The 27,907-nt window shown below is 39.1% G+C and overlaps 1 protein-coding gene across 1 annotated transcript in view; it reads right to left on the minus strand.

The window, feature by feature from the left end:
• Positions 1–118: 118 nt before the first annotated feature.
• Positions 119–27,907, minus strand: part of stxbp2 (syntaxin binding protein 2) — a 40,524-nt gene continuing 12,735 nt past the window's right edge. Inside the window, exons 9-19 of the mRNA XM_057817639.1 lie at positions 24,426–24,556; positions 24,230–24,337; positions 21,940–21,997; positions 21,772–21,837; positions 21,325–21,405; positions 13,309–13,450; positions 13,107–13,213; positions 8,226–8,324; positions 4,488–4,576; positions 2,603–2,760; positions 119–520 (exon numbers count right to left, since the gene is read on the minus strand). Coding sequence (XP_057673622.1) covers positions 438–520; positions 2,603–2,760; positions 4,488–4,576; positions 8,226–8,324; positions 13,107–13,213; positions 13,309–13,450; positions 21,325–21,405; positions 21,772–21,837; positions 21,940–21,997; positions 24,230–24,337; positions 24,426–24,556 — 1,122 coding nt within the window. The 3' untranslated portion in view covers positions 119–437. The remainder of the gene's footprint in view (positions 521–2,602; positions 2,761–4,487; positions 4,577–8,225; positions 8,325–13,106; positions 13,214–13,308; positions 13,451–21,324; positions 21,406–21,771; positions 21,838–21,939; positions 21,998–24,229; positions 24,338–24,425; positions 24,557–27,907) is intronic.

Here is a 27,907-nt window from a genome sequence, read left to right on the forward strand (position 1 = left end):
ATCCTAGATGAAAACATAATCCTCTGCCTGGAAAGGGACGATCTGTCTGTCGCAATCAAGAAATCAGTGCGCGGTCGTCACAGTGAGCATAGTTCTAATGAACAAAAGAGAGCAGATATAAAGTGAATATTGCCTTTTATTACTTCTTTTATACACAACAAAGAAAAAAACCATCACATTCCAGCATTAGAATAAAGTTATGTGCAAGATAATCAGAGACAGCAGTTGCCATTGGTTTTCCCTTGACAAAAGGGGGATTCATTTAAGTTACCTTCCATACAGTAATATAATTAATTGGGGCAATGAGGCTAGTATTGAGCAACAGAGTTATTGATATACACAAGTCTAAATAGGAATTTTTTCATATTTCACTTCCAATATTGGCAAGGCTTTTCCTTCATTGCGCCCGTCCGCTGTTGGGGTCCGTGTTGTCCTCGCTAATCTTCGCTAGGATTAGGAACCTGGTCCAGACTCTTGAGGTTGTCCAAAAAGCCGGTCGGAGTCAAGATGTGAGAGGAGCCTGTTGAGAAGGGGTGTGACAATTAGAGGTGTGCGAAATTTCTGATTCTTAGATTATTCGCGATTCGGCCGTGGAAGTTTCCAGAACGATTCACAAACATCCAAATTCCGATGATTGAAATATGTCGAGTAAAGCGGAAGTAAAACACACTCAGCGCGCCACGTGGTCTTCGGACGCAATGAGGAAGGGAGCGAGAGTAGCTAAACATCATGCTTGTCATTACCTGGCCCCTCGGGTAATGTCAATGCTCAACTCACGGCTCTAGCTCAACTCATGCTACGAGATAAAAAAAAAACAACAACACACCTGACTGCTGCAGATAGCTGCTACAAAGTACGTCCACATAATGTTGCGGTAGATATAATTATATAGGACTAGATGCAAAATAGACTCGGTAGCTTTAGCAGCACATGTACAGAAAGCTAGATACGGGCGTTAGTAAACGGCCGCCATCTTAAAACAGTAGACTTCCCTGCAAGGCTGTTGTAGCGAACCTTCCAAGCAAACCTAATTAACTTTTTTTTATCTAAAATACTCCTAAATCGGTAAAATATTGACTTGAATCTATCTTTAAAATAGTTTTTAAACTTTCACACGTCGAAAGTAGACAAAAGTGAAATTATGGAATAACGGGAGCAATTTCAACAACTTTAACGGTTGATTCACAACATTAAATTAATTGAATGTAGTTTAAAGCTCTGATACAGAATGGGGATTTGAGTATATTATTTATTATTTTTAAATGTTAACTTGATACAGAAATAGTCGTTTATTTAACGCTGCGAGGCTTTTTAAAAATGTATTTATTTATTTTTATTTACAGTTTTTATAACTAATGTACAAAACATTAAATGCAGCTAATAGCCGGGGGGAGGGGGGTGTCATCAATAATCGGTTATATTGAATAATAGGTGGAAATTGGACTGTATTTCTTCTCTAAAATATGCAACAACTGTGTCTGCGTCATTTGCAAAGAGACAGTCGTTGTTTTTAAAGAGTTCAATGTGAGGCGATATTACCAAACAAGACACGCTGACATGTACGACAAGATTACAGGGAAGATATGTATCGAGAAATTGAGGCAACTTGAAGCTAGTTTAATTTTACAGCAGCAGTATTTCGCAAGAGCCTGAGAGTCGAAAGAGAACGCCACACAGGTTAGTTGCAAGATTGTTGAAATAATTAATTTAGGGCTGTCAAACATTTAAAAAATTTTAATCAAGTTAATCACAGCTTAAAAATTAATTAATCGTAATTAATCGCAATTCAAACCATCTATAAAATGTGCCATATTTTTCTGTAAATTATTGTTGGAATGGAAAAATAACGCAAGACAGATATATACATTCAGTATACTGTACATAAGTACTGTATTTGTTTATTATAACATTAAATCAAGAAGATGGCATTACCATTAACATTCTGTTAAAGCGATCCATGGATAGAAAGACTTGTAGTTCTTAAAAGATAAATGTTAGTACAAGTTATAGAAATTTTATATTAAAACCCCTTAATGTTTTCGTTTTAATAAAATTTGTAAAATTTTCAATCAAAAAATAAACTAGTAGCTCGCCATTGTTAATGTCAATAATTACATAATGCTCATGGGGCTGAAACCCATAAAATCAGTCGTACCCAAGCGCCAGCAGAGGGTGACAAAACACCAAAAAACAGAAGTAACAAGTGGACATGACACTGTGCTGTCATTTTAATCTGTTTGAGCGGGGCATGTGCGTTTATATATTTATAATATTTTAACGTGATTAATTAAAAAAATTAATTACCATCCGTTAACACGGTAATTTTGACAGCCCTAAATTAATTAAAATAAAGCATAAAGCAAATTTGCTTAAATATATCGTTCTACGTAAAGGCCAAGGTCGGCCCTCCACATTTTTACCACACCAAATCTGGCCCCCTTTGCAAAAAGTTTGGACACCCCTGCTTTAAAACTTTGTCGGGAAAAAAAAAAAAGACTTCTAACACATTGAATTAAAACTCCTATTTTAAAACTTTTCCCCAACCCGTCAAGCATTTTTGTGTTTATTGATCTTGTCGGTTTGTGTGAAATACCACGCTTACCAATTAGTACTTCCCATTTCCCAGCATAGGCTCGGGTGACCTCATAGGCCGAGCGCATCTCCGAGTGGGTCAGCCCACCGATGACAAAAATAATGAGCCTCGGTCCAGTGTGATACTCTGTCGGCGGTCTGTTGTTGTGCCACTGGCCCAGACGCGCACTGCAAAGAGCGCACAGTTAACTTACATAAATCAGACACACACTTCAAAAGCGAGAGTTATTTTAATGACTACTCATATTTTCTGTACTTTGCGGACCAGCAAAGACAAGCAACATGCATTATGCAGATTATCAGAGATGGGAATCACTCGTCGGATTAGCGTATTCAAAGCAAAACTGGCTCATTTTCACCTTTTAAAACTTCTACTCACTCTTTTTTTTTTCTACCCTAAAAAGCTTTGACTGGATTTAGTTACAAGGGATAAAAGCTTTTATGTGACCAAGTTAATCCCCTGTTTAAATTTATTTAAACTACAGACGGTGGGATTTTTTTCTTGTTGATTTCTATGAATGTGCTAAAAATGGCCAAATGGAAAAAGACAAAGGTTTTCTGAGGGGAAAGGCATAAACGTAAGGTTAAACCAGTGCTTCTCAATTATTTTCTGTTACGCCCCCCCAAGGAAGACGTAAATGTTTCGCGCCCCCCCAAACTCTCTGCCACCACTGTAAATAGTATCATTTGTCTATAAAATTACTATTATAAATACGCATCTGCCTAACATTGTGTCCTTTTTTTTCCTAATAACGAAAAAAAGTAACAGATCAACTTATAATAAAGTAGAACTTTATTAACATTGTTTTGTTTGTAACAGAAGACGCATCAATTTGCCTGAATTAAAAAAAAAAAAAAGTCCCATCCAAACTAAAAAATACACTCAAGTTACATTTTTGACCATTTGATAAAGAAAAATAAAATGTAATAAAATCAGCAAATAATAACAAATTAAAATTGATTAGAAACATTCACTCATGAGGACAATATGCCAAAAAATTTGATCGGAAAAACAAAACTGAATAAAAGAAAAAGAAAAAAAAGTGTCCTTGGACAGAAGGACAGTTTTTATTTTTGTACCTCCTTTGCAATGGTGTGGAGTTATCTTGCAATGAGCATGCTAACAATGCTAATTGGTTTACTGATATTACACTGACAAAACAGGACGATTGTTGGAAATATTCGGGCGTTTTCGCTGAAAAACAATCAAGCTTATCAATGAGATTGGGGTCTAATGTCTTTAAGTGGCGTCTTAATTGTTTTGGCGTCTGGCTGTCCGCTATAATTATTTTTAGACACAGTAAACAGTGGTCTTTCCTCATTACCCACTGTATTAAAAGTCAAAGCTAAAAGTCAAACGGCACGAAAAAAGGGCATTCCCGGCGGCCGAGGTAGAACCGTAGGTGAGGGCGGTCGTCGTGACGACCCCAAGCCAAAAATGGCACTTCTCGGGCGGCGACGTGAGAACCGGCCGGACAAGACAGTGGGTCGCTGCGTGAGTCCGGTCGGAAAACGGCTTTCGAGAACGGCGGCGGCGCACTGCTCTTCATATCTGTTTTCTGTGCGTTCTGAGTGCTCTTCCTTAGTTCAAAAATACTGCGCGCACTCTGAAAATGAGAGCGCCACTGCCACCCACTGAGTGGATGTGCAAGTACACTTTATTCCAGTACCAGTAGTTAAAAAAAAAAAAAAAAAAAAAAAAAAAAGCATGTTCCCCGAGGTCACATGCGCCCCCCCTGGCATCGCTCTGCGCCCCCCCAGGGGGGCGCGCCCCACTATTTGAGAAGTACTGGGTTAAACGAAGAGTGAATAAAAGTTGATTTTCAGTATACACGTCATCTAATTAGTTGGCGACCAGTCGAAGAATTCAAATTGTGAAAAACTTTGTGACCCACCTGCTGACTGTTGTGTGAGTGGTACTAATCGGCGCAGGGTCCGATATAAAGGGCCAGTGGCGCTTGTCCAGCTTGTCCTCAATGGCGTTCTGGAAGATAAAATGTTATGTTTTAGTGTTATTGGCAGAGATAGCCATCCAATCGAATTTGACTGTTTGCATTTTTTTAACCTGTCCTGTTCAACTGCTCTGACATGGAGAATGGGAATCTGAGTGTCCTTATGGTCTGAACAGTTTTAATTAGGGCTGTCAAAATTATCGCGATAACGGGCGTTTTTAAATTAATCACGTTAAAATTTTTGACGCGATTAACGCACATGCCCCGCTCAAACAGATTATAATGGCAGTACAGTATAATGTCCGCTTGTTACTTGTTTTTTGGTGTTTGGTCGCCCTCTGCTGGTGCTTGGGTCCAACTGATTTTATGGGTTTCAGCACCATGAGTGAGCATGGTGTAATTATTGACATCAACAATGGCGAGCTACTAGTTTATTTTTTGATTGAAAATTTTACAAATTTCAATAAAACGAAAACATTGGGAGGGGTTTTAAACTAAAATTTCTATAACTTGTACTAACATTTATCTTTTAAGAACTACAAGTCTTTCTATCCATGGATCGCTTTAAGAGAATGTTAATAATGTTAATGCCCTCTTGTTGATTTATTGTTATAATAAACTAGGGCTGCAGCTATCGAATATTTTAGTAATCGAGTAATCGACTGAAAATTCTATCGATTAATCGAGTAATCGGATAAAACATTTTTTTTAGGTAAAGAGCAATTATAAATATGCATGAGAAAAAAAAAGACATTTAATCCAATATTGAATCATTTTCAGTCAATGTCTTTATTTTCGATGTATTGTTGAAAACAGCCAACAATTGCATCTAAGATGTGACTAGAAAAACAAATTCACTGCTTTCACTCCAAAAACTTCTAGAGCTTAAAAAAACAAACATATTTCTTACCTAAAAATGTAAATACGCTTGATAACACACATCACTTGAAAGCTACGTGTTTTTCCCATGTTTTTCCATTTGTGTCAAGCTATTTTAAAGTTTTAGTTAAGTTTTAAGTTAGTCTAAACTGTAAGCACTGGTAGGATTTTGAGTTTTTGCAGTGTTCAAAATAAATGTATGATACCAGCTGTATTGGAGCACATTTATTCAGCAATGACTACTGAGCTAAAACTGACAGTTAGCTTTATTATGTTTTAATTTTACACCCTCATCACTCTACAGCGCTATGTTTTTACAGATTAAATAAAGCCTGTATGTAAGACACGTTAGCCACGCATCGACAGTGGTCATAATCAATAGAAAACCTAGCCCTCTGAAGGGCTAACGTTACATGAGCAAGTGACAGTAACGTTATATTTATTAGCGATGAGAAGTGTACTGCTTAAACATGGCGGCTGTTTACTAACGCTGCCCAGACGCGGCCGAGTCTGTCATTTCGCATCTAGTCCTAAATGCATGCGATATCTATGAGACGCATCGGACACTACCTGCTACCAAACTAGCATCATGCCGGCATAGTTTTTAGCAACGTCAGCGTAGTTTGTAGTGGCTGTGTCGGCTGCGGTAAGTTGTTTTTTAAAAAAAATGTTTAATTGCTTCTTCCTCTACGCACGTGACGTCAGCGCGTTTTCCCGCGTTAAAAGTAGTCCGGGCAAAACGTGATGCTAAGAGCTGGCAAAATTAAACAATTCCTCGAGGTGAATAAAATTACTCGGATCAGTTTTTAAACTCGAGTTACTCGAGTTGCTCGAGTATTCATTTCAGCTCTGTAATAAACAAATACAGTACTTATGTACCGTATGTTGAATGTATATATCCGTCTTGTGTCTTATCTTTCCATTCCAACAATAATTTACAGAAAAATATGGCATATTTTAGAGATGGTTTAAATTGCGATTAATTACAATTAAATCATTTTTAAGCCGTAATTAACTCGATTAAATAATTTTAATCGTTTGACAGCCCTTGTTTTAATGTATCACATGGGAGCATGAAACACTCCTATTGTGGCTATTCATTGTGCTTCGTTTATTAGTAGACACCAGCGAGCAGGAAGGGACCATGAGGGGACAAAAAGGAAATAGAAGAGGAGAGAGACAGAAGAGGAGAAGCACAAACAACAAGATATACATTAAACTCCTACACTACCTATGAATATAGTACTGCTATTGTTAGCTAATTGTATTTCCCGTGGACACCATGTGGGGGGCCTGATAATCAAAGAGAAAGTGGAGGGGCGTGAGTCTGAAAGTGATGTGGTGAGGCGGGGTGGAGCGTACGCAAATCAGCAATGTGAGGTTCGGAACCCATGACATGCAAGTGTGGATATGTTGACATCCTATTCTATGCTGCCTGATCGAAAATCTTGGCACTGACAATCTTTCTACTTGAGTGTGTCTAATTGTACCCAGTCATGAGTGAATCCCATCAGACATGTGATAGTCCTGCAGTCAAGTGTGGACATGCTGGGCGGGGGGTTCTGTGGGGGGTCCCAGGGCCACGGCACCTCCCCAGCCAATCAAGGGGGGTGAGTCAGCGCGGCCCATCCCTCCTCCAGCAGCTCTGGCAAAGACGCCACCGCCATCCCCCTGGGACTCATGGTGGTTCCCAGGACCATCCCCATTAACCAGCCTTCAGGGAAGGGATGAAGGGGCGCGCAACCGCCCCCACGGCCCTCCACACACACCTAGCCCAACAGCCACCGCCGCAACCCCCCCCAACTGACACGGCACACCGTGGGACCCCCACGGATCGCTATGCCTGGGGCAGGACAGGATGCCCCCGCAGAGGGAGTGACACCCCTCCGACTCACCGGAGTTGCAGTGTTGTTTTGGCAGCCCTTTTAATTTTTGTCTTACTCTTTTGGACGAAAATGCGTACTTATTAGTCTTAGTCATATTTTAGTCGTTTCAAAATGTGTTCATCTTTGTCTAGTTTTAGTCGACAAATTCTCATACAAATTTCGTCTCGTTTTAGTCGACAAAAGTTTTCGTTTTAGTCCAAAAGTAAATCAAGGTTTCCAACAATTTGGAATGAACATTTACGAGCACTTATCGTAGCATCTACAAGGACAACGCCAAATTCGTGATGATAATACATACTCAGCAGGAAAAATTGTACTTTTTTTTTTTTCAATTAAACCAACCTGGAAGCCTTTAAGAGGATGTTCGCCATGCTAACGTTGATGCTAATGCTAACGTGAATGCTATGCTAATGAGTTACATTTAGTGTGTGATGATCACTCAGCACAGACCTTTAAAGGCTAAAGCAACATTGCCTATTTACACTTGCCAAGAAAACAAATCATACCATGTCTTTCCTAACAAGCAAGATGGAGCGCAGCCTAGCTTGAAAGACATCCTAAACTCCAGTGAGGAGCGTGAGGGAGTGGGAGGCGCAGCACATCTTAGATGAGACATAACCCGAACACTGCTACAATGCAAGTTCACGTAGTCCACGTAAAATATGAAAATGTCTTGATTGTGAACATATGACAGACACTATGTTGCATTTTCGTCTCGTTGTCGTCTCATCAGATGCAAACTGGCATTCGTCTCTTTTTATTCCAGTCTCCCAAGCCACGTTTTTAGCTCGTCGTCGTCATGAAAAAAGTGTTCATCGACAAACTATTTTCGTTATTGTCATTGTTGACGAAAACAACACTGCCTGTTTAAGGCTCCTAGTAACAAGTTAACATTGGTATTGAAATAGTCTCATACCTCCATTATGTCCTTGAGGATGGGCGTCCATCTGGAGAGTTGATATGTGCTGTCTGAGCGCTTTTTGCGATCAGGTAGCGTTGTCCCGGCGTTGGCACCCTGAGAAAATTGCAAAAATGTATAAGAACGCACAAACAAATAAAAACTATTTCCAGGAAGCGATCATTGTCACGTCACAAAATGTTTGCAATTATAAGCTCTGTGGGGGTTTTTTTTGGGGGGGGAGTTTTAACATTACGCTCTCCATTACCATAGGGTTAAGAAATTTTCCATTTGCGTAATGAAATACTTTGAGTAACTCTCATATCAAGTTCATATCTCTGGTGTGCCGTGGAAAATCATGCACTTTCACATAATTGATTTAAAAAAATTTTTTGCTTTGTTGCTGAGTGCCTGTGCTATCCAATGGTTGGTAATCATGCAATCCTCTTTTCATATCAGTAGGTGTCAATAGGTAGCGCATTACCTTATTTGGAGACGCGTAAGAGGTAATAGTGGCATTGGGGCTAGCTGCCTGCGGCTAGCTGGCGAAGCTATAATGGTGACAGCGATGGTAAAGGTTTTTATAAAGGAGTGATCAATCAGAAATGGACAAAATTTATTGAAATGTGATTAAAAGGAAGCAATGAAATGTGATTAAAAGGAAGTGAAGACCATTTGGATTTATGTTAAAATATAAAGAACTGAACATAGCGGGATTAACTTTCAATGAGGATGCACTGACACCAACTCCAATACAAAAGCCCAGGTGAATGTTTTTCTTTGTGTTTGTTTGATTCCTATTCAATACACAACTTTTTAATGTTAATGTATTCTACAGAAATTAATTACATTTTTTTGCTGGTGGTGTGCCTTGAGATTGAAATTACAGGTCAACCAATTTCACTCGAATTTTCTAGTTTTGATGGAAATAATAAAAAGTTAACCCTGTAAACTCAACATTCTACATAAACTGGACTTCAGTTAAGTCAGGACTTCTCAAATAGTGGGGCAGTAGTATATATCAAAGAGTAATGGAGATCTGGAGAGCAAAGACGAGGAAATATGACGAGCTGTATGTAGCGTTTGGCTTTGACTTTTAATACAGCGGGAGACCAGGAAAGACCAGCCTGTTTACTGTGTCTAAAAATGTTTGCAGCGGACAGCAGGAAGTCAAATCAATTAAGTCATCATTTAAAGGGAACCTCGGACTTAAAGACTTGTAGGCTTTAAGAAGCCACAATTGTTCTCTTTTACTAAAATGTTATTAGAAACACATAAAATATTGCCATAGATTTAAAAACCTATAATATATAGGACATGTTTTGACCTGTGGAGGGCGCCATGTTTTATGGATGCTCGAGGTGATGACGTAGATTGTCACTGTCACTCGACAAATACTGCAATTCCTTCTACGTGGCGAGACGTCCAACACGTGCACATTGCTTAAAAGTGGCGTGTACGTACTATTTGTATTTTTATTGCGTCTTTTATTACCTTTTGATTGCGTTTCCCTGTCATACGTCTAAGTTGAGGCGTGTTAAATTTCCGATTCTAAGATTATTCGCGATTCCGCCGTGGAAAGTTCGAGAACGATTCACAAACATCCAAATTCCGATTATTGAATTATACCAGGTAAGCGGAACTAAAACACAGCGTGGTCTTCGGGACGCAATGAGGAACGGACCGAGAGTAAATAATAAATATGTTCAACTCATGCCGCTAGATAAAAAAAACAATGATACCTGACTGCGGCCGACAGCTGCTACAGACAACGTCCAGTTGCTAGTTGCTACAAGCATAGTGCCACATACGGCTACGGTAGATATCACATATATGTAGAACTAGATGCGAAATGACAGACGACGGCAGTGTTAGAACATGTACAGAGAACTAAATGCGAAATGACAGACAGCCGCCATCTTAAAGCAGTAGACTTCACTAGAAGGCTCTGTTGTAGTGAACCTAATTAACTTTTTATCTAAAATACTCCTAAATCAGCAAAACCTTGACTTGAATCTATCTTGAAATGATGAAACAGTTTTAAAACTTTTACATGTCGAAAGTAAACAGAGGGAATTTATGGAATTACGGGAGCAATTTTATCAACTTTAAATGATTGATTCACAACATTAAATAACTGAATGTAGTTTAAAGCTGCTCATACAGAATGGGGACTTGAGTATTTTATTTACCGTTTTTAACTGTTAACTTAATACTGAAATATTAGTTTGGTTTAGCCTGAGAGGATTTTTTAACATTTTTAGAACTAATGTACAAAACATTATAAGCGCAGTGGGGTGGCAGTACATCAATAATCGATTTATAATTGAACCAAAGCCTCTGAATCGTAATTGAATCGTTAGATGCCCCGAGACTCCCACCTTCTACTTTTAAGCATTGTGTTTTTTGTGGTAGCTTTGAAGCAGATAAGCAAATTGTTGATCTGTTGACCACATTAGTCACATAGCATATTTAAACCACCCTTATTTGAGATTACTATGTTGAAGTATTTTCTTAAGGCATCTTTACTATATTCTGTCTGTATACATCTAAATAAAACAAGCTGAAAGCGCATGGTAGTACTTTGGGTGTCCAATTCACCTCTTATAGCACATTTCGCTGGTGTAGCATATTTTGGCAGAACTTTTTTTTTTTTCCTACTCTTGTCACGTCTCATCCCGTCTTTCCTGTTAATTTTGCTTTTGTTGCTCGTTTTGTGAAATATTGACAGTGCTGTCACGCTCATTAATGTTTTTCTTGGGTTTAAATTGAAGGGGTTGAACAGATGACATGTTTATGTCGCTAGAGTCATACTCTGGAAGCCCGACAGCTTAACCATGTGACGTCCCCACTAGGGATGGGAATTGATAGGATTTTTACGATTCCGATTCCATTATCGATATTGTTTAACCATTCGATTCTTTATCGATTCTCTTATCGATTCTAATTTGGGGGAAAAAGAAGAACAAACGTTTTGATTGGCATCGAGTTTGTTTAATCAGAAGTCACAACCTTACAAACTCACAACGAGATCAAAAGAGGCCCAAAGCCTCAATGTTAACTGTGGCAATAAGTGGCAAATACACATGAATGTGTAACATTTTACTGAAACATTTATCTAATAGAAATAAAAAATATTGGTATATATTGGCAGATAGGTTGTTGTTCTGCCTTTGGCAATATGTGTTAAAGCAGGCGTCCCCAAACTTTTTCCTGTGAGGGCCACATAACTTTTCCCTTCTCTGATGAGGGGCCGGGTCAGTTTGTAACAGAAAAAGTGTGACGATTGCAGAAGTGCATAAATGTAAAAAATTGTTGTTTTTCAGAAAGCCACAATCAAATAACCCTTTCTGGATTCTTCACGGAATGAAAGTAAATAAAATAAAAATAATAATATAATAATAAAAATAATAATTAATAATAAAAACACTATTAATTAAATAGATAATAACCAAATAACCCTCGCTGAATTCTTCAAGGAAAAGGCTAGGAAATAAATAACACGATTGAGAAAAAAAAAAAATTCAAAATGGCCGGACCAAATGTGGAGGCGGGCCGTATTTGGGCCGCGGGCCGCAGTTTGGGTACTGCTGGGTTAACGTGTATTATTTACATTACATTGAAATGCATGCCTTTTAGTTTTTGTGGCGCTTACACGCTCAAGTGGGGGGCGCCCTTGCGCTTCCTCACGCGAACAAGAACGCGCTCACGTGAAGAAGAGCGCGCTTACACCCGAAGAAGAAATGCCGCATCCAAGCGAGTGAGCGAGTTAGTGAGAGAGGGAAACACTTCTACGAGCCTACGTTCTTTGCTAATGTTAATATCTACAGAGGCAACGCCTGTATGTATCATCTTTTGTGTTGTTGTTGTTGTGTTTCCACTCGCGATCGGACACTTAAATCCAGTTGTGTAGTGGTTTGAACGATGTGCTAATGCTAGCGAACGAATGCTAACCATTTCTTATACTGTTATTAGCAGCTAATCATCGCTGATTTACGTTGATGCAAACCTGTTTGTTATTGGGGACGAAATTGATTTGTTTCATTTCTATTCTTAGTTTCACTCTTCAAGTGATGGTTGTATAAAGTCTGCAAATTATACCAACGTCTTCTGCATTGTCATTTGGGAGTTTAGCTAGCTGTATAGCCAGGACTGAGCCTTAGCCTCTCTGTGAGGACAGCGCATTCGTATTCCCTCCCGATGCAGTTATCTCCACCTTGCAATGACTGCAAGTCGCTTTGTTGTAATTTTTCCTCGTGAAGTGAAGACACACTTTCGAGCATTTGAATCTACGTGCTGTCATTGTTACGTTTATGGCTGCAATGCTCGTGCTTACCCGTCGTAACCTTTCATTTTCACACTCTTTCCTGGTGAAGTGTAGTCAAACTTTGGAGCGAGTGGTTCTTGGCGCCATGCTAGTTTGATGCGTCTGGACAACAAGACACGTCACGGCGCAATACGCGTCTTTAGGAATCGTTAAAGGGATCGTTAAGGCTTTTTCATTGTGATGTCGAGGCCTCGAAACACTCGGAACCGGTTCCGAATTGGAATCGGATTTCGATTCCCATCCCTAGTCCCCGCCTTGCGATGTCAACAACAATGGCGACCTACAAGTTAAATTTTACAAACTGTATTAAAACGAAAACTTCAATAGGGGTTTCAATATCAAATTATTTTAACTCATAATAACGTTTATCTTTTAAGAACTACTAGTCTTTCTATCGGTAGATCCCTTTAAGGACATTAAACCCCAATCACGTAATAGTAGAATGATTTCCTGACTCATGTATCGATAATTGTTTAAATCACCATATTGTACGATTGTTATCGCAAATTGTATCGAATCATGAGTTACCTAGACGTTGCCACCCCTAGCAGTGAATTATTTAAAAGAAATACCCCTGTGATGATGTTACAGCCCAGGTGCTGGATGTTGGTGATGATGTTACTGTCGGTCATCACGTTGGCATGCTGGATGAGTTTGTCTAGGATCTCCTCCCCGATGCCTGCGAACAACCACAAACTCAGATGGAAAAAAAAAACAAACAACAACAATCACACGACTGTATTACAATTATCGGGAAGAGGAGGAAAACTGCACCTTTTTTCTTGTGAAAGATGAAGAGCAGGATGATGCGGATCTTGTTGTAAGTAGAAATTTCGCTGTCAAGCAGGATGGGAACGATGCTCTTCATGGGGTCTTTTAAAGGTTCCCCCTCAGCGTTTGTTCCCATCACCAGGTCCTGTCAAGAGAAAGAAACACCTCAAAAATCGAAATATTTGATAACAGGCTTAATTTTGAAAAACACATTAGTTTTATTGTAAGAGAAACTTTTTTCCAACTCCGAGTCTTGGCCAAAGTAAAGCCTTTTTTTTCAGCCGCCATAACCTTGAAAAAGCAGCTAAAGCCTTTATTGGCTCAAGGCTGGGCTACGCTCGTTAACTCATTCACTCCCAGCCATTTTCACCGGAGCAAGGCCCTTGGTACCCAGCCGTTTTACTGGATTTTTTACTAATTTTGCAAGGCCCACAGAAAATTCTGTTCTATTGCTATATAAACATGGAACCCACCAAAAGAAAGACTAGACTCTCTCCTTTCAGCAGAAGAAAAAAGTTAGTTCATATCATTTTCCATTTTTTAGAAATCAGCATTAGAAAATGGCTTAGTTTGAGCGATTTTCCAATTTCTGATGAAAAAACAGAGAAATTGAGCTTTTTGTGAAAGCATACATTTCAAACATAACTTTGACTTTAACACAGCTATTTTTCGCTAATGTGACATCCCAAACATCTGAATGTTTTCGTTCTACAAAATAACAACAAGACAAATAGAGCTTTTGATCGCAAAGTAACAATTTATTGACACATAACTAAACTATTGAACTGTTGAACTATTTGCGCACATAACAACGGGGAAGGCTCTCGGCTGCTCCCAGTTGAATGAGGTGGCTCCGAGTAATCTGATTAGGCATGTGCCGGTATGATATTTTGACGGTACGATAACCGTGAGCAAAAATACCGCGGTTTCACGGTATCACGGTATTGCAATTTTAGCTTCAAAAAATTTTGAGATGTATGGGTTAAAAAAAAAAACTTTTTTACATTAAACAGGATTTTTTTTTCAGACCATAGTTGCAAATTGGAACATGAATATATTGTTAAAATAAATAAATTATCAATAAAAAAATATTTTAAATAAAATTAAACTAAATATAACTTATAGACTATACTCACAACCACGCCTCAAGTTGCTCAAGATTAGAGCAAGAACAAAATAATTTCTATAAAAAAGTAAAAACACTTCTGAATAATTTTTTTTTTTAATTTATACTGCATGCCTTTTTTTTGAGGATGGAAAAGCTCAAGTGAAGTTCCGCCATTTTCAGCCACTGTGTCAACTCTAGTCTACCTGATGTCATGCCTTTGTGTTAAAAAGAACAAAGAATTCATAAGTTAGTTAAAATGTATATATTGTTGTGGAAAGGTTTCATCTAAAAAAAAATGTTTTTTTAAAACATTGGGAGTGAGACCTCGCCTTGATCCAGCGAACGTGGATTTGTGCTTAGGGCAAGATCATCTTTTGCAATTAGCGATCTTTGAGGCTATCACTTTTTCTCCTTCATTCAAGCGAATCAAGCTTGTTTTCTCACTCTGCGGCTGTCACACTCAACGAAGTTGCTCTCCCAGCTAAGCCTCAGCTAACATTCATCTTTGTAAGCTTTTAGTTAGTTTGTATATTGAATTTGAAAGGAAAATGTGTGTTTTGTTTTTGGCGAACTTTTTCCATGGTGCTAATCTGTTGAAGCTACTCACATGGAAAAATCTAATTGTACAACATTTTAAATGTATTAATTTTGTATATTACACTTACCACGATTTGAGAGCTCAATAAATTGAAGAACAGTACGCCTTATGTTTGGAGTATTTTTGTTTGGGTTAGCTGGCTGGCTAGCCGATAGCGTCACTTTCACACACAGCAACAAACGGGAGGGGGTGAGCGCTGCTGCGCCAAGCCGCTTCTGGCTGCATTTTTGACACAAGAAAAATAGCGAATACCGTACTAAGGTCTGACGGAAAATTTTAGTGGTTTTGAAACCGCGACGTTTTCACACCACGGTAAACCGTGAAACCGGTAACCGGCACATGGCTAAATCTGATGAGTCCGGATCAAGATCGTACTCACTTTTTTCATCATCTTCATCATTGGTTTTAACCTCGGGCTAAGGAGTAACGCAACGTGAGCTCCGCAGAACCCGTGTGGAAACTGACGCCGTTGTGGACGTCACCGTCCGTCTCATCAAGATAGATTTTTTTGAATCCTTCTTTTAAGATGGTTTCGTTTTCTTTTCAAAACACTCCTCCAGTTTCGTTAGCCTTTTTTCCCCCGATCATTCTCCACATTTTCTCAAATTCTCATGCGTCTTCACAAGATCCCTCCAACTTCCATTTCCTGACTATTTTTCTTCACTTCCTTTCTTGGCCCGAGATGAGGTCTTACCAAATGTGCTACTGACCTCCAGTGGCCAGTTTTATTGCTTTAAAATGGGTTTTGAGCTTTGTGCATTGTATTTTAGATAGATCGGAACCTATAGAGGCCTCTTGTCAAAAAAAAAAAAAAAAAAAAAACGCAAAAGGCGTATAAAATCGTTTTTGTGACACTGAAGCAATTAAAAATACGTACGCTAATTTTCGGACTATAAGCCGCTACTTTTTTCCCTCATTTTGAATCCTGTGGCTTATAGTCCAGTGCGGCTTATTCGTTGATTTATTTGGGTTAATAGGTAACACTTTATTTGACAGCGGCATCATAAGACTGTCATAAGGACATCATAATTATGACATGACACTATCATGGGCAGTACTGAACGCTTATGACAGATGTCAATATGTGTCATGTGGCATATTATATAACTAACTCCATTTATGTCCAGCTCAGATCGTTTACATCCATTCAAAAGAGAGATAATTTGCTGGATGACACTAACCGACATCTATTATAAGCATTCATTAGTGCTTATGAAAGTGTCATGTAATAATTATGACTATCTTATGACATTATTATGGTACCACTATCCAAGAAAATGTTAGCAAATACCATAACTAGCAATTAATGAAACAATTGGAAAAGTAACTGAAGAAATAATTAGCACAGAACATGATTGTTATTTACATCTGTAGCACCGCAATACATGCTAGGAGGAATGTTGGATGACAACAGTGTTGACAGCAGGTGGTAGCAGAGGTTGACTGTCTCCCCCAAGGGAGCAGTGATGGCCAAATGTAGCTTTTAGAAACAATAAGGCTTTGCAGCCAATTGGCTCAAAGCTTAATGGTGGTTCATTTGGTCTCATGACAGTCTTATGATACCATTGTCAAATGAAATGTTACCAGTTAATATCTTTTGGTGTAAATATCCCATAATACAATGCGGACAACTGCGGTTTATAGTCCAGTGCGTCTTATCTATGAACAAATGCCGTTTTCATGTCAAGTTTGGTGGGTGGTAGCTTATAGTCAGTTGCGCCTTATAGTCCAGAAATTACGGTATTAATACGTTTTTGGGAGCAAATGAGTTAAGCACAGATTGATAGTGTATGTGCAGTGATCATTCCGTGCTTAAATCACTGCCTCTATTTGTCCTTTAGGATTAATAAAATTGTAGTTTCCTGCGTAACTTTCGTTATCTGTAATTTGGGGAAATCTGTTTAAAAAAACGGAAAACCTTTTCGCTCAATAGTGATGCTCACAAAAGCACACTCAAATACAACTTAATGGTTCAAAAACTTAAAAGTAAAACTTTCTGAGGTGTGTGTTTATGCATTTAAAAAAAGGGGCCTATTTCAGCCATGCCCCCAGAACTATTTCCCCGCCCAGTTTTTTATGGAAATTGGTAAATTCCGTTTCACATACAACAAGTAGTCCACACTTGGCAGATGAAGTAGCTGTACTTGCTACGCCACACAATGTAAAACACTTTTACAGACGACAGGTGCCCTGAGCGGTTGCCATTTAGCTCTCGTTGTCCTTATTAAGATCTAAACAAGTGCAATTTACGAGGTGATGGCATTCAAACACGCTCCAAAATCCAATGATGCATCACTCATAAAACTTGAACGTCGAAAGGATCACTCAGTATCTTCTATTTGTACACAAGAGTGAGTCCGGTTATCTCATCCCCGATAAATCCTTGCCACGGATGTGCTTGGAAGGATTTTGACATTACCAAGTCATTAAATGTTATTAAGTGTCCCAACACTCCGTTCCCGTACAGATGCGGGTGTTTATGTCTCGCCACAAGCTCCTTATACAATATTATGACCGCTATTTTCCATTAAATGCCACAAACTGTGCCAGGAATGCGAACACTAACGGCGCTATAAATAAACGTAGGTCACTCAGTGTACCGAGCTGGATGCAGAATCCCCCAGCCGGAAGTTGCACTTAACAGACCTGGCAACCTCTCTACTCACATAAATACAGACATTTTGTTTTCAAAACACACCAACGGGCAGACGAGCACCGAGAATTTAAATGGGGATAGAAGGCTTCTTTTCCTGTGTCGGGGGATCAAGTGTCCATTATCCTACGACTATTTATAATGTCAACTACAGATGTTCTCAGCAACCAGATGTAGCAAAGTATGACCTCAACAAATGTGAGTGTAGATCAAAACCCGATCCAGACTGCCATATCATTTTCTAACATGCACACAGACTTCATGTTAGAATAGCATTAGTAATAGTATAGCAAGACAATATTATACAGGATTCAACTATCTTTTTCATGTCTAAATTCAAGCACTTTTTAAGGATTTTCTGGACAAATTTTGTAGTACATTTTTTAAACGTATTGCCAATGTTTTTTTTTTTTTTTTTTTTAAACGATAAGGCAGAAATAAAATATGGTGCCTTCTCACAAGAACACCCACGTCTTCCACCATGTTCTAAGACCCCGGGGGCTCGAGGAATTTTGTTTGAAAGGTGCCGAATCTGAACCTCCTTTGGAGGGTGAGTTCCCAGTGGCAGTGACCGTTTTGTGGCAAAATCTGAGCACGTCCAATAGCAGGGTGCTGTCAAAGTGATAGCATGCTGTTTGGTGGACGGAGACACACAGGTCATGGCTGAGGAAACTTTGAAAAAGGCGCTTTCTTGAAGGTTGGCACACTCGAAAAATGGCTATGATGCCTCCAATTACTAAGCTAAATAATATCTCAATGATGGTGTGTGTGGAACTGTAGTTCATAACTAAATAAACAAAAAACTATTCCTTTCTTGCTAAAACTAGTAAAGCTCTTTACAAGCCTATTAAACTCTCCTACTCCTTAAAATAGGTTAAGTGGCCCTTTTCTCGTCGATTGAGAACCAGGCGAGTAGGACGAGTCCTAGCTGTGACAAAGCAGAGCGAAGTAGGGGTGTGACAATATATAAAAAAGTTAATATATTGTGACACTTACTGTATTTTTCGAACTATAAGTCGCAGTTTTTTTCCATAGTTTGGCTGGGGGTGCGACTTATACTCAGGAGCGACTTATGTGTGAAATTATTAACACATTATGATATCATTTCACATGTTATTTTGGTGTTTTGGAGTGATACTGATAGTTTGGTAAACTTGTTAGCATGTTCTTTATGCTATAGTTATCTGACTAACTCTTAATAGCTATGGCCACATTCGCGTTCTGCCTTTGGCAATGTGTGTTCGATTGTATTATTGACTTTTTTTATATTGAAATGCATGCTTTTAGTTTGTGGCGCTTTCACCCCCAAGTGGGGGCGCACTCGCACTTTTTAATGCGAAGAGGAGCGCTCACATGCCAGAAGAAGACGGACAGCTACGCAGCGTCTCTGAGCGAGTGGGCGAGAGAGAGAGAGAGAAACTCGGCTGCGAACCTACGTTCATTGTTTATGCTTGTAAAATATCTCTTCAGAGGCAATGCCTGTGTGTATCATCTTTTCTGTTGTTGTTGTGTTTTCCACCCGCGATCGGACACTCAAGAGCCAGTTGCGTGGTTGTTTGAACGATGTGCTAATGCTAGCGAACGCATGCTAACCGTTTGTGTCATTGCTGTAATAGCACCTAATTACCATTTATTTACGTTGATGCGAACCTGTTTGGCATCGAGGACAAAGTTGATTCAGCAAATTATACAGACATCCAGCATCGTCATTTGGGAGTTTAGCTCGCTGTATAGCCAGGATCAAGCCGTAGCGTCCTGTTGAGGACAGTACATTCGCATTTTGTTGTTCATGCATCATGTAACATCATACTGTACACTTATTCAGCATGTTGTTCTCTATTGTATTTTTGTATTAAATTGCCTTTCAAGATGTCATATCTGTTTTATGTGTTGGATTTTACCAAGTAAATTTCCCCCCAAAATGCGACTTATACTCGACTTTTCATTTTTTTCCCCCCTCTTCATTGCACTTTTTTGTGCTGGTGCGACTTGTACTCCCGTGTGACTTCTAGTCCGAAAAGTACGGTAGTAGCCCAAAAGGTTATCGATATGCTCCAGCCAAGAGTTGATATATCGCTTTAAAAAGGCATCACTTTTTGAAAATTATAACAAATAAATAATATAATAAAAGGAACCAACAGGTTGCTACCAAAGTTTTGCAGAAGAATAGTGTCTATGTTAAATCACTGGCTGCCATTGACGCTGCTAGATGTAGCATTCACAGCCAGTCTTTTGTGGGCATATACAGGTCACTTCCTGTTCATTGGGTGCGTCCCTCCCCATTTAAATGGATTGGATGTGATAAACCCATTCCAATTCAAAGTCGAAGGACGAAAATAGCTTGTTTTTCTGTTTCTTGTTTTGCAGAATATCATTGAATGATTTCCTGACCCAAGTACCAATAATAAATGTATCGCCATATCGTGAGATCATTATCGAGAGCCTTGTATCGCAAATCATATTGTATTATGAGGTACCCAGAGGTTCCCACTAGAGCTGTCCCGACTAGTCGATGTCATCGATGACGTAATTGTGTCGACGAGCACAACATCCCATCGATTGTTAATGAAGGCTTAAAAAATATATGTGTGGACAGTTGAGAATGGCGGACGCTCGTTATGCAAGCGGGGAAAACGGAGCAAAACCAAAAAATCGCACCATAGTGGCCAAAACATTGACTTATTTTAACAAAGTTTGACTGTTTTGTCCCGTCTTTTCAATGCCAAGCTTGCATACTAGGCTGCACGTCGGCTGTCACCCAGTTGTAATTTTGGAAGACGACAGGAGACAACAAGCTGGCAGATCGTAAGTCCATCTCACTAACTAACCACGTTTTTAATGAAGTTGCTAAGCCTGTTGCAATATGCAATAAGTTGATTTATCGCACGGTACATAAAAATGAGGGCGGTAGTTTTCTCGGCTGTGTTTTATCACCGTGGGCGTGCGTGCATACATTTGTACATTGTACACGTGCGTGTTGATGGCATATGAGACTCCAGTTCCTATCACAGATGTTTATTGGTCATCTACACGCCGTAGAATTAAAGTTTAGACATACAAAATAAGAAAACACATTTATATTAAATACTGTAAACGTTAGCATTGCTACATTGAGGCTAATGGGGAAGACAGCCTACTACTAACCACGTTAGCCTGCTAAATGAATGAATAAAACATTGGCAGTCTTCTCCAAAATGCAAACTTGTGGTGAAAAGGTGACACTTTAAACATGAAAAAATGCTTATTAACAGCATTTGCAAACAAAGAAATGAAGAAAAAAAAAATCTAAATGACGAAAAGGGCACTTTTTTTGCGGAGTGTAACGCTTACGGTTAGTGGTTTAGCAAACGTACTTCCGATGAACATTTCAAAACAAAAGCATGTCATGTTCAACATATAAATAACGATTTCTGGAGTTAATCACACATACTTCAGAATTCAGATTCTACACTAAGACTAGCTTTAAAATGACACTCTTTATGAAAAATCTGATTGGCAATGAATAATTATTATAATTATTATAATAGTATTATATATGATACACTGTCAATGGGAAAACCCATTGGCAGTGTATCAAATACTTGTTCTCCCCACTGCATGTATATATGTATATATGCTTGCATCTATAAGGTGCCAATACATGGCGATGCTTTCACTGACCTGTTCCACTTCGCAGAGCTTATCAAGAGAGTTCTTGAACGTCTTCATACAAGCTTCAGCCAAGTGCAAGTGGGTGGAGTACTGTGGAAAAACAAGAGCTTTATAGTTTTATAGATATAGTGAAGGTTACTCTTTATCTCACTATTCATTTAATCATTCGCTGCCAGCCTCTCCCAGTCAAAATAGATTGGATGTCTATTGCTATTCATTTGTGTTTTGATTATAAATTTTATTTTACCAACTACCAAAATACATACTATACCTGAGTTGGCAGTGAATGGGCTCAGTGCATTTAATAATAAATACAGGGTTTCTCCCCGTACTTTAAAAGCATGACGGGCCGCCAGTGGGTTTCTCTACCACCAGGCTTTGCAAGTTTTCTTTTCTTAGGAAAACTCTGAAATATCATCGATTCTTTTTCTGTACCGCTGATCCAATCATGCTTACCATGCTCAACTCCTTCTGATATTGTGGCATCTTTTTTAACATCTGGGACAGATCTTTGATGTTAGCCTGATGTGCAAAAGACAAGATTTATTCCAATAGCACTACAAAAAAATTACAAAGTGATTTCAATCCACAACAGAACAAAAGGAAGAAGACGATCAAATTTACATTATCGGTGCACATCCTCTTGCTCTCGCAAAAGGTGGTAAGCAGCTCTGTCACTTTCCTACAACAACAAAAACAAAATTGTTAAAGGCATTGGTTATTGAAAGCACTTGGAATTTACAATAGTAACGATAAAAAATTGAAAATTAAACCTCAAAATCAGCCATTAGTTTTGAATTGCTGTTCAGCGCAGCAAAATTATTTAAGATTAAAATGTAATCAAACCGTAAAGGAGCCATTTCGCAAGTGCAGGGTAGCTATATGTTTAACTCATTCACTGCCATTCAGAGCAATAGACGTCAAATCCATTTGAAGCGGGATGGCAGGCAATCAATACTCATGTTTCAGAGGAAAATGGATTAGACGTCTACCGCCGTCAAAGAGTTCATTGCCGTTACAACAGCAGGCAGGTTGTTGTTGTTTTGGCTTGAGTTTCAGTATTGTTTTGCTTATTACTGTGTAGTGAAGGAAAATAGTATTTTTGCTAATATGCTAATCAATAATCGTCGACAGGCCTGCTTCTATTATTTTAGTACAAAATGAAAGATATTAAAACCATAGTGTAACCAACAGTAAAATACATCTAAAATATGAGTGCTTGAGAAAGAATGTTTGTGTGGGCCCTTTATGCAGGAAATGAATGACTAAGTGAAATGACCAGAAAATAGTTGACGATCTATGTCACACCCTCACCATATGATAACGGACGGAAAAATAGTTCTAAGTGGGCATTGCAGGAATCAGATCCTCTAGCCAGACTGCCGGAATCGCACCAGCCGAATCGTTGGAGCTGCGCCAGGCCGGGCCGGCAAGACACTGACAATTCGGCCAGAAGGCCAAACTCCGCATGTGTCTTAACCATTTGTACTGACTCCATTTTGAAAGGTTTAAAGAAGGGTCACCAAAAACAAGTTGGGAATTTATTCAGGTCGACAGCGGTCAAAATGGCAAGGCGAAACAGAAACAATCAGGTGGGGAGGTAAGGTCACCCTAACAGAAGTCAACAAAAGGTTCCCGAGAAAAATGACAACGATTAATTAAACATTCAGTCTTTTGAAGGCTCTGGCGGGTCGGGCCGTGGGCAGGAAGAAGGGTGTGTTTGGGATTATTGTCCGTTTGTGATTTGGACAGGAGGATTTGGGAATTACTGTTGTCTGAGCAATAAGGGTTGTGGATTTTGCCACCTCAGCATCAAAGGGGCTCTTGGAGTCTTGTTATCAGTTGGATATCGGACATTCTCTGGTGTTCCTTTTGTTGGGACAGCGCGTCCCGCCATTTGTTCTGGACTGTCCGGGAGAACTGATTGCGAGTCAGTTGCATGACGCACACGTTGGGCTTCCGTGATAAAAAGGCGTCATGTATCTTTTATGCCCTATATTCTGCTTGTTTTTCTTAAACTATGGTATAAGTGCTATTTATTTTATATTGGGTGTGTTAGAGTAATACAAACAGTAAATACGAGAAACGATACTATTCCCTGATTGATTATATTAAGTGTATTAGAATAATGCAAACAGTTAGACGGTGCCTACGAGAAAAGGTACCATCTCCTTCAGCGTCGTGCGCAGTCTGCCCCTCAAGGCTGACGCCGACAGAAGATAATCAGCGTCACCCCGACAACAGTGGTCATGAACTAAAAAATTGCTTATCGATGAAATATTTTCGTTACCGTCATTGTTGACGAAAACAACACTGATTATCATTTTTTGGTTATGATGACCGAAAGTTTACCACCAAATAGTGTGAAGACGCTCTGTCCTTTTGTGATGATGACAACAAAACACGGCGAGAAGCAACACGCTAGCTCGCTAACACAGACTGGTTCTTCACACAATTCAGTGGTGAACTTTCGGTTACATTTTTAGCTATTTTCAGCCGATTGTTGTCGGCGCCGAATATTCGGTCACAACTCTACCGACAAAACATCTACAGCTATTTATGGCTGATAGCTGTCGGCGCCGAATTTTCCGTCAGATCTCTACTTCTCAGGATGCCGAAAGGCGTGCTGCGAGAATGGGACCCTGGGACCAGTTTTTTCCCTTTGTTAGCCTGACAGTTTTCAGTGTTGTTCTGTTCTGGACTCGTATTGAATGGTCTACTTTGTGGAAAGTCGTACTTCGAGCATCTAAGTTGGTGGTCTTGGAGTTAGATAATGGTTGAAAAACATGAACGTGCAACGTTGGACAACGACGTCTCATTCCAACAGTCAATGTAAAAACAGTTTTTGAGCAACTGTAGTCATCAATCACTGTCAATTGAACCCAATGAGTTCATGAATCCCGCAATAACTCACGTTGAGACATCAGCGATGTGCAGATGTCGAAGTTGAACCCAGAGCTCATCGTCCTCATCGAGCAACACTTCTCTCTCTTTTGAATTCCCGATGCCGGTTGTCTGATAACTACACACACACACACATCATCTTGACACACACTATACCCAGGAAAATAAAAAAAAAACAAGCATTTCCAAAATGGATGTATACTCACGAGTATATATCCTTTTGGATATCGAGCAAATCATAGGCCATTGCTTGGAAGGTCAACTCGTGAAGCAGTGGCGAAATGGGATCGAACCCACGATCCACGATAAGGAGTTGGGAGCGCCCCTTGTTCACCCCCTGGAACACATTGAGAAACATTCTACATTATTATCTGAACAGTAATTGGAATATTTCTTTTCATTCAGCCATGCAATCCACATCCACTGTTCTTCTCATTTCAAAATTGTCACACTGATGCAATATATTTTAATTACAGGGAGTCCTCGATTTATGACTATACATTTTTTTTCCAAGTTAACCAGCATTAATAAATATGAAGAGGTGGTCTATGGCAGGGGTGTCAAAACTACGGCCCGCTTCCCAGTTTACTTTTTTTTTTTTTTTTAACATAAATAAACATAGACCGTATTTTTCGGACCAGTGTTGTTTTTTGTCATTTCAAAATTTGTTTGAGGTAGGGCTGCAGCTATCGATTATTTTAATAGCGGATTAATCGATTAACTAGTTAGTTCAAATAATTGAATAATCGGATAACGAACATAAAAAAATTAAATACCTGGGCCGTGCCTCAAACGGTATAAATAAATAAGCAACAAGTATGTACAACAAAAGAACAATTGGCCAACTACATAGCAAAAGTTCGCTAGCTTAAATGCTATAAAATGCTTTTTTTTTTTTTAACAAAGCTCTAAAGAAATGGTTCAGAGTCACATATTCCCACCAAAAAAACAGCTGAATAGACCTATAAACTAAATTATGAATCCATTAAAAAAACATTAGCTCAAACAAAAACTTAGCTTGTCTTAGTTGGTCTTAACAGGGAGCAGCTGGATTTACCCACATGAAATGAGGCAGACTATAGGGCAGTGTATCAACCCAAATCAATAAAACTAAATGCAAACACTTTTAAAACAAACCTTTACAACACTTCTTTAATTAAACGAATACTCGAAGCAGCAAAATATAATTCGAATCTTTTTTTCTAAGCGAATACGCGGGTTAATCGATTAATCGTTGCAGCACTAGTTTTGACGAAAAATCAATTTTCATCTACTTTTATAGGACCTTTACTCAAAATGTGTTCGCCTGTAAAATTCAAACGTTTAACACTGAACATAACCAAATAAATAAATGTTTCCAACTACAGTGATACCTCAGCTCACGAACGCTTAAGCTCACGGACTTTTCGCCTCAAGAACATTAAATTCGCGAGCATATAGTCTCTGCTGACGAACTAGTTTTCGGCGGACGAACCAAACCACGCGGTCGAACAGCGCCACGAGAAGCTGACACACGCTCACGGCGTCCCAGTTCGTCCCCTCCCTTTCGTTGAGTGCGGATGTGGTTTGTGTTTGATAGACATTTTGGACCATATTGAGTGTACTTTTGCTATTATGGGACCGAAAAAGACCCCACCACAGGCTAGTGTTAAGCCTAAGAAGACATTAAAGAAAATTACGATCGAGCAGAAGAAGGAGATCATTGGAAAACATGAACGAGGTGTGCGTTTGTGTGACTTAGCGTCCCAGTACCAGTACGCTAAGTCTACCATTGCTACCATCCTTAAGGACAAGGAAGCTATTAAGGGTGCGTGTGTGGCACACCGGAGGTTGAGTTACCTACAGTCCTTATGGAAGGTGATTCTCCTTCCAAACAGTAACTCCCTCCCTCCCTCCTCCTCCCACTCCATTCCATCAAGCCATCAACTACCATCACAAAGGTAAATAAAATGACTTCATTATACAGTATATTTCTTTAATTACAATACAATAGCACATTTATTATACATAAAATAAGGTATATTTTTGTGTAGTTTTAAGGCTTATTTAGTAGAAAATTATGTTTTATGGGGACCTGGGAACGGATTATTCTCATTTTAATGGTTTCTTATGGGAAATAAATGTTCGGAAGAACTTTTCGCCTTACACACACTTTCTGGGAACCAATTATGTTCGTGAGCTGAAGTATCCCTGTACTCTGAATTAACATTGACAGGCGAGCACGTATTATAGTGTCTACAAGGATAACGCAAACCTAATGATGTTAATGTGCTGTTTTCCTGCAGAGTGTGTATTATTTTCAATTAATAATACGTACAGTGGGGCAAATAAGTATTAAGTCAGCCACCAATTGTGCAAGTTCTCCTACTTGAAAAGATTCGAGAGGCCTGTAATTGTCAACATGGGTAAACCTCAACCATGAGAGACAGAATGTGGAGAAAAAAAAACTCAAAATCACATTGTTTGATTTTTAAAGAATTTATTTCCAAATTAGAGTGGAAAAAAGGAGAACTTGCACAATTAGTGGTTGACTAAATACTTATTTGCCCCACTGTACCTGGACGCCACAAACGGTACGTAAAAAAAGAGCTGTCCGAGACTTTCAGAGGACGCTCTCCGTTAGAATTAGTCTAATGCTAACACGAATGTAAATGCTAAGCTAACGCAACAAGTTACATTTAGTGTGTGATGATCACTCAGCGCAGACTTCTAAAGGCCGAAGCAACATTGCATATTCTCTCTTGCCAAGATAAGATAACAAATCTTACTATATGTTTCAGAACAAGCAAGCCTGGAGACTGGAGAGGACACTGGTGAGTTGGGGGTGTGCAGCACGTCACATGAGTGACTCAACTACACACTGCTACGATGCAGGGTAACTACGATGCAAACTAACTAAACATGAAATCCCACACATTGTGAACAGGTGATGGTAACTATTAGAGGCGTGCGAAATTTCCGATTCTTAGATTATTCGCGATTTGGCCATAGAAGATTCGAGAACGATTCACAAACTTTCAAATTCCGATTATTGAATTACACCAGGTAAAGCGGAAAACAGTCAGCGCGGTCTTTGGGACGGACCGAGAGTAAATATCATGTTCAAGACCGAGAGTAAATATCATGTTCAACTCATGCAGCTAGATAAAAAAAAAAAACAATCATACCTGACTGCGGCCGACAGCCGCTACAAACAACGCCCGGTTGCTAGTTGCTACAAACAAACGGCTACAGTAGATATCATATATATGTAGAACTAGATGCAAAATGACAGACGACGGCAGTGTTAGAACAAGTATTATTGAACAGAGATGCGAAATGACGGACTTGCCGGCGGTAGTAAACAGCCACCATCTTAAAGCAGTAGACTTCTCTAGAAGGCTCTGTTGTAGCGAATCTAATTAACTTTTATATAAAATACTCCTAAATCGGCAAAATCTTGTCTTGAATCTATCTTTAAATGATGAAACAGTTTTAAAACTTTGACATGTCAAAAGTAGACAGAAGGAAAGTTATGGAATAACAGGAGCAATTTTAACAACTGAAACGGTTGATTCACAACGATAAATTAATTGAATGTAGTTTAAAGCTGCTGATACAGAATGGGGAGTGGAGTATTTTATTTACTGTTATTTTTGTATATTTGTTTACTCTTATAAGATAACTTGATACTGAAATAGTAGTTTGG

The sequence above is a fragment of the Corythoichthys intestinalis genome, chromosome 16 (assembly GCF_030265065.1).
Source record: "Corythoichthys intestinalis isolate RoL2023-P3 chromosome 16, ASM3026506v1, whole genome shotgun sequence".
In the NCBI taxonomy this organism is placed as follows: Eukaryota; Metazoa; Chordata; class Actinopteri; order Syngnathiformes; family Syngnathidae; genus Corythoichthys; species Corythoichthys intestinalis.